The sequence below is a fragment of the Fulmarus glacialis genome, unplaced genomic scaffold (assembly GCF_000690835.1).
Source record: "Fulmarus glacialis isolate BGI_N327 unplaced genomic scaffold, ASM69083v1 scaffold6804, whole genome shotgun sequence".
Lineage (NCBI taxonomy): Eukaryota > Metazoa > Chordata > Aves > Procellariiformes > Procellariidae > Fulmarus > Fulmarus glacialis.
The window spans coordinates 64,319-71,541 of NW_009209870.1; the positions used below are offsets into that span (position 1 = coordinate 64,319).

At 55.2% G+C, this 7,223-nt stretch overlaps 1 protein-coding gene across 1 annotated transcript in view; it reads left to right on the forward strand.

The window, feature by feature from the left end:
- Positions 1 to 7,213, forward strand: part of LRRC43 (leucine rich repeat containing 43) — a gene marked incomplete at its 3' end in the record, with an annotated part of 8,473 nt that extends 1,260 nt beyond the window's left edge. The window contains exons 2-12 of the mRNA XM_009576971.1: positions 11 to 262; positions 528 to 662; positions 798 to 937; positions 1,516 to 1,754; positions 2,525 to 2,703; positions 3,103 to 3,226; positions 3,446 to 3,585; positions 3,746 to 3,832; positions 4,109 to 4,324; positions 4,835 to 4,922; positions 7,191 to 7,213. Of these exons, the coding sequence (XP_009575266.1) occupies positions 11 to 262; positions 528 to 662; positions 798 to 937; positions 1,516 to 1,754; positions 2,525 to 2,703; positions 3,103 to 3,226; positions 3,446 to 3,585; positions 3,746 to 3,832; positions 4,109 to 4,324; positions 4,835 to 4,922; positions 7,191 to 7,213 (1,623 nt within the window). The remainder of the gene's footprint in view (positions 1 to 10; positions 263 to 527; positions 663 to 797; positions 938 to 1,515; positions 1,755 to 2,524; positions 2,704 to 3,102; positions 3,227 to 3,445; positions 3,586 to 3,745; positions 3,833 to 4,108; positions 4,325 to 4,834; positions 4,923 to 7,190) is intronic.
- Positions 7,214 to 7,223: the final 10 nt, after the last annotated feature.

Below are 7,223 nucleotides of genomic sequence, written 5' to 3' on the forward strand. Positions count from 1 at the left end.
CTCTCTGCAGAACAAGTCCCGCTTTGATGCCCGCACGAGCCCCTGCGGAGGCCAGCCGGGGCTGGGGGCAGATCCAGCTGGGCAGGAGGAGGCCATGCCGCTGGGCGAGGAGACCCCTGAGGCGCTGTTGGAGCTGCTGAGCGACAGGCACAGCCCCTGGGCCCCGCCGCCGGACTGCAGCCCCCAGGACCAGCACCTGCGGGAAATGGCTGTGCTGGCACCCGAGCTCGTCCGTGGCTCCTGCGTCTTCCAGGGCACGTTGGCCAGGGAGTAAGTGCAGCTGCTGGTGCCTGTAAAGCTACCCATGTCTAGGCCAGGAAATGATGTCTTCCTGTTGGGAGGGAAAACATCCTGGGAAAAGGACACCCTCCCCATCCCAGGGTCTTCCCAGATGCCACTATTGCAGCTGGGGTAGAACTGCTGGCTCCCCCACCCAGCGTGTTGCACTAATCTGTGTTACACGTATGTCACGTGGATCAACACTACCTGTCCCTGTCACCTTGGCCACGAGGTGGCTCGGGGACAAGTTGGTCAAACCTATCTCTTTGCAGGTGGAGGAGGTCGACGAGGGTCTGTTGCAGTTAGAGCAGCTGGAGGAGCTCATCCTCAGTGCCAACCGGATCAGCAGGATAACCTCGGCCAACCTGCCCCGGACACTGAAGGTGAGCGAGCAGTGCCTTGCAGCAGCAGGACGGGGAAGAAGGTCCCACCTGGGAACGCAGTGCGAGCCAAGCAGCTCAAAGGAGTGCCAGCAATGGCTCATTGCAAAGGGTGTTTATTCCCTCTGTCCCGGGCAGGTTCTAGAGCTCTGCTGCAATGCTGTGGCTGATCTGCAGGATCTGTGCGCTCAGCCTCCTCCGGAGCTGCAGCACTTGGGACTGGGATACAACATGCTGTGCGGCCCTTCACAGGACAAGTACCTCACTGAGGACTTCTGGTAACGCCACAGGCTGAACATGGGCTCCTAAAGGGAGGTGGGCAGATATGAACAGGTGACCTCAAGCCATCAAGGTGGCCCATGTTAAGAAATTACAGCCCTTCAGCAGAGTTGTTCCTTTGCTCTGTGTGCAACGCCTGTGCAGAGCGCTCTGTCTCTGCTGTCTTCTGGCCAAGGTGTGGAATGGGGAGATCACCTGGGGAACTGCCTTGACACCCTGCCCACTGCAGTTCCCATGTCCCTGGGCAGCTTCCTTTTTCCATGCCCTTTACAAAGCCCCTGCTGGGAGTCTGCTCTGGGAAGGATCTAAAGCTTAGGCTGCATCACCAGATGATGCAGTGGGATGGTTAATGGATGCTAAAGGAACATGGTTTTGCATTGTGGGGCAGACTGGCAATGGACCATATGGCTCAGGAATTTGGACTTGGCCTCTTGAGACTGTACCATTGGATTCCCCAGTTTGACCTAGTTTGTGCCGGGGAACAACAATTTTTGTTTCTATTTTTGACCCAGGGCAGTAACTCTATTCTCAGATGGATGCTGTTTGCCTAACCTTCTTCTCTGGGCTCTCTCCTTAGGCCAAATCTTGTCTCCCTTGACCTGAGCTTTAACAACTTGACGGATCTGCTGGGGCTGGTCTCCCAGCTGTCTGGTCTGCAGAAGCTCCGCATCCTGGTGCTCCAAGGGAACCCACTGGCTCTCATTCACACTTACAGAGGCTTCCTCGTGGACAGCCTGCCCAAGCTCTCCATCCTCGATGACATCCACATAGGGCCTGACGAGAGGCACCGGTTCCACAGTTTAGCGAGGCAGCCAGGTGAGCCTTTGCCTTTGAACCTGTCCGTGCTGACCCTGTGATTCGGGAGGTGGTTTCATCATGGTTGAGCTAGGATTCTTCAGGGCAAACTCTGGATCCAGTATTGACTTCCTTCTTGCCTCTCCTCAAATAGAGATCTTTCTCTGTGCCTTTTTACCCCACTAGTACAAGTGGGGAGACAGGAGAGGACCTTACAGCAGTGTAATTACAATCGAGGTAGTTTTAGCCTTAGTCAGGTCCGAAGATTGCAAGAACAACTTAGTCCTAGCACTGCCTTGGTGTCATGGCCTGCCCCCGTCTTTGCTTCCTAGACACCGTCTGGTTTCAGACCGTGCATTTCCCTCTCAAGCTGCTGAAAGAGGAACATCTCCACTGGGGAAGATGCTTACACGGGTGCTGCACTGTCAGCACGAAGTGGTGCCGCTTCTGCAGTGTGACACATCCCCGACTGAGATGAGAGCAGGGGGCTGGGGACACCCGGGGGTGGGAAGCCCCTTTTGATGGCCCCTACTCAATAAGTTTATGTGCTGGATGTACTCTTTGAAGTCTAAAATGTTAACTAGGGAGGCAAAGCAGCCAAGCCAGGAGATGTTTGCATGGCTTTGGAGTGACCCCATGTGGCAGTGACTTGTCACAGCGTTAGCACTGGGTGGCAGGGAGGGATGCCAGGTGGTGGGACACGGCATCCTGGAGGCTTCCGCTTACTCTGTGCCTTCCTCGCTCTGGAAGGAGCACACTGCAGCTTCACAGCAAGATTGTCTTCCTTTCAGAGCTGATCAGAAGCGAAGCGCGGGTGGTTGTGAGCATTGGGGAAATCAAGGGAGTCCCTGATCCCAGCGCTCGTCAGCAGCTGGAGGTTGGTTCTGAGGCTCCAGTGATCACCTACAGCTACTGCGTGACATACAAGTTTGTGGAGGAAGAGGAGACTGAGGACGGTAGCAGCACTGAGGTTTGTGCTTAACTGAGATCTTGAAAGCAACAGGCAGTGTCAGGACACAGCAAGGGGGACTTCACCTGCAGGCTGCAGAGCGAGGCCGTTTGTAATGGACCTAGTGTGGGCAGCAGCAGTATTGGGGACAGAATTCATGCATGGCCACATCTGTCAGGACAAGTCCCTGCTGGCCGCATTCCCTGTCTCTCTCGGGGAGCCCAGCGCTGCTCTGCATGTGGGAGTGCATTCACAGCCCCCCTCCCGCTGACTGCGGCAGACCCCTTCCCTGGCGCTGATGCCCCTTATTCCCATGATGAGGGTGAGCTGGGGAATGGGATTTCGGAAGCAGCTCTGCCCCCTGGTCCTGATGCAAACACAACCAGACATGCCCTGCCAAGAGATCCCTCTCTGTTCCAGGTAACAAAAATCCATCAGCATCCCATCATGGCCACGCTGGATGTGGACAGCTCTGCTCTGGACACGAGGGAAACAAAGGGCCACCAGGAGCCTGCAGCCACGGAGGAGTCCAAGGCTCACTCTGGTAATGAGGAATTATAAGTCCCCTACCCCACTGCTCAGGGCAGGTTTATGGCTCTTCCTGGCATGTGGTGGCATTGGGACATCCCTTGCAGCGTTGGCTGCAGCTGGGCTGTTACTGAGACCGATGGATAATGAATTGGCACTGCTCATGTCCCGGGGGTCCTTCCTGTCCTTGGGAAGGAGAGGTCTTTCCTCAGAGCTTTTTTGTGTCCCTGCACAGCAAAGGTGTTTGTCACCCCTGGAAAGCCCTGGGCAGACACCATCGACTGCAGCTACAGGAAGGAGCACACTGCCAAGGACTTAGTGGGGCTGAAGTCCTATCTGGCGTCTGGAACGATCGTCTCGGTCATGGAGGAGAAGGTGAGTGTGTGGCAGAGCTGGATGAAAGAGGAAAGAGCTGCTGAGAGGCCCAGGAGTGGTATTGTGTTCCCTCTGGGAGGCAGCCCAGGATGGTGGTGACCCCGGACCAGGGTCCTCGGGCATCCCAGCCCTTGCAGCACTAGCTCCTCTCTCTGAGCAGGTGCTCTCATGGCCTGTCGATGCTGATCCAGAAGAAAATGCAGTCACAAAGGGAAAGGCAAAACGGGGGCTGCAGAACGGTGCCAAGGTAGGGTGTTGGGAGAGAACGATGTCCAAACACCATCTGAAGTGCAAAAATAATGATGGAGGAATGAGGGCCCTTCTCATGGGCCAGTGTGGTGTGTCACAGAATCTCCCCTCCATCCCAGACCTCTTGCCAAAGTCTTCCTTTGCTAAGGGAGGAAGGCAGCAATGGTCGGTCTGGATGCAGTGGTGGGGAAGGGGCTGGGTCGGGGTTGCTTGCTGTCTGATAAAGGGGCCCCAACCCTCTGCTGATGCTTGTCCCCATGCTGGTGCCCTGCAGGTTCCTCTGCCCAGGGACAAGCAGAAGAAGAAGAAGAAGGAGGAGCCATGTGAACTCCGCAGCGACCCTCCCATTCAGAGGACTCTGGGCTCTGGAAGGGTGACTCTGGAGACCCTGCTGGCCACCGAGGACCTGGTGGCAACTGTGTGTGACTTTGGGATCCTGGTCACTCAGCAGCCGCTGCAGCCACCAAGTCTGGAGGAGAAGGTAAGGAGCGTGTCCCGGGGCAGGGCAGTGAGGCAGGGCTGCCAGGGACGGGCAGCGCTGCAGGCTAGCCGTGCAGCTGGCCCAGGCATCCCTCCCGTCCATCCCTCAGTTCTCTCCATAAAATGGGGCTGAAATAATCCTGCCTAAGCACCATCTGTCACTGCTGGTATCGTTGTTTAATGTAGATATTAGCAATGAGTACTGCTACTTTTTATAGGCCAAGATTAAGAAAATAGATGAGTTTATTTTTCCATCTGAGAGTGTGAAAGCAACCACTTATGCTTCCTCTGATGCTCTCTCTCTCTCGACATGGCAACACGCACTGGCTGTACCGACACTTTCTATTTCCTGGATTCTCTTCTCCAAGCAGCCCCACCACTGTGCTTCTGCTTCCCCTCACCCCTTTCCCTTGCTCTTTAAATCCCGGTGACAGAACCCAGATGGTGATGGGTGTCACAGGACTGAATGCGGGCAGTGAATTTCAACACAGCCTAACTATGGAAACATCTCTCTCCACAGGACAGGAAAAAAGGCAAAGACAAGAGCAAAAAAACAAAAGCAGAGGGAGAAAGTCAGGCCAGCCGGAAAACCACAGCATCTGCCAAAGGTGACAGAGACTGGAGCTGGCTGGGCGGAGGGTGGCGTGTGCGAGAGCAAACACCAGCGGTGCCCGGCTGGGAGGCAGCCGCAGGTCCCCACTACTCTGCCGGCTCCACCGAGCAGGGCGCTTACTCATCCTGAGCTTCGGGCTGTGAATACATCCATTGACTATGGGGCTGTAGGATTAGACACACGCCCAGACACCTTGTTGAATCAGTGTCTGAATAAGCACTGAGGGTGGGCTGCTGGCTCTCCCGGGAGCGACACACACCTACCAGCTCTGCGTGCCAGGGGAGGAGGGCAAAGCAGATTTTTGGGTGAGAGGTGTGCTGCCCACTGTGTCGGCTGCCAAATGTGGCCGGTGGCATGCACTGGTGTGGGCAGCTGGGAGGAGTACTGTCTGGGATGAATAATAAGGTCCTCATCCGTTTCCAACTCACACCTCAAAGGGCTTTGCAGAGGCGATTATTGTTCTTTCTGGTTTAGAGATGCACAGAGAGCCCCAAGTGCCCCACCCAGCCCATGGCGGGGCCAGGAACAGCCCCCGGTCTGCTGTCGCCCATGAAGAGACCACCCTGACCCCTGACGGGTGTCCCTGCCTCCCCAGTGCAGAGCTCATGGTCTGCGCAGCCAGCAGCGTTGTTTAAACCACTGGAGACAAACCTCACCCTGCCTCTTGCAGGTTATTTTTCCAGCAGTCTTGTTTTGACTACAAAACCAGCAGTGCCAGCACATTGGAGGGGTAATGCAAGAGCAGGAGGAAGTGGGGGAGGGAAGGGGTGGCAGGGTGATGCTGAAAAGCTGCTCCTGGGTCGAGGAGGGCATGGAGTGGGCCAGGCCTCTGCAGCGCCGCTCGGAGCTACCAAAGGAGCTTCATGTCCCTGCTCTGGCATCAGATTTAGTTGCTAATTTAAGAGAGCAGTTAACCCCCTTCCTCTTCTCCAGGATGCTTTTCCGTGCCATGTCACCCACGGCGAGATCCCCATCTTTGGGGAGGATCTCAGACCCCTGCAGCCTTAGGTTGCGTCTGCACTCGAGGAAGCCCGACGGCCTTCCCAGCTACCTGAAAAGAAGAAAAAATGCCTTGAATTATTGTTCCCCACAAGAAGATGTGTATTCGCAATATATGCTCAGGCTGTTGCTGAAGCAGGGAGCTGCTGTCAAACAGCTGAAGTTCAGCAGTGGTGTTTTTTACTTCCTTTCCACCCCAGTGCCTGTGGTCAGTGTGCATGCATGAGGTCTAACCTTTAGCCTAAGCGAGAATGAACCGTTTCTGCAGGGGGTTGTGTGGCCGGAGATGGTGTTGGGTGCACAGAAAGCCGCTGCTGATGCAGGAAACCCAGAGTGATTAGAGACTCGTGCTTAATTTCATGTCCCCTTATGCCTGTGCAGGTGGAGGCCTGGCTGGCTGCACAGCAAGGCCACTGAGTGCGTATTTCAAAACGATAATGCCTAAAAGTCAGCTGCCCTCACAGCTTGCTGCACCCAGAGCTGGCAGTGTCCCGTGACTGTGTGTGCCACTGTGACTCATGATTCACAAGTACACCCCGATTGCGGCCGGGGTGGCAGACACGGCCGGGGGGGCAGGTGGGCTGCTCAAGCACCGCTGCACGCGGTGCCTGCAAGCCCTGGCTGCTCCATGAGTCACCAAATTGCACCGTGGTCGTTTGGCACTTGCTCATCACCTGGGTACCGGGTACCACGTTGGAGCCGCGGTAGTGGCCATGCTGCGAGGCACAGGGGACAGCTCCCAGCCCTTGCTCTGCTGCAGCTCTGCGTCCAGCGAGGCTGCGTAGGGACCGGCAGACTCACACCCGGGAGCTGAGCCTGATTTGCATCCCTCAGTCAGTAAATGCACACAAATAATAAGTCCTCTCAGAGGAATTGGGATCCCTTCCAGACGTCTCAAAGAGGAAAGGCAGCAAGCTTTGTCTTGAGCAAACAATTTGCCCAGACATTGAAGGATGTTTTCAGAAGTAGTCTCACGTAGGTCTCATTTTACCCCACACTTGATTTTCCAGGATCCTTGAAATGATTTATTTCTGCATCTTTCTTTTTTCCTAGAAATTATAGAGTTTAACAACAAAAAGCAAAATTGCACCCAGATCGATTGCCTGCTTAAAGATGCTTTTTGGGCTTCTTATCCAAAGTCATACTCAAATAGATTTTCCCTCAAGGCCCGAAGTGGCTAATGTGGGCATTCCCCCCCTGCGCACTGCTGCTTTCAGGGTGATTTACTCTGTCAAGAAAATGACAGATTTACTTCTTTCCACAGGAAAAAGAAAAAACAAAGACTCTGCTGAACTGG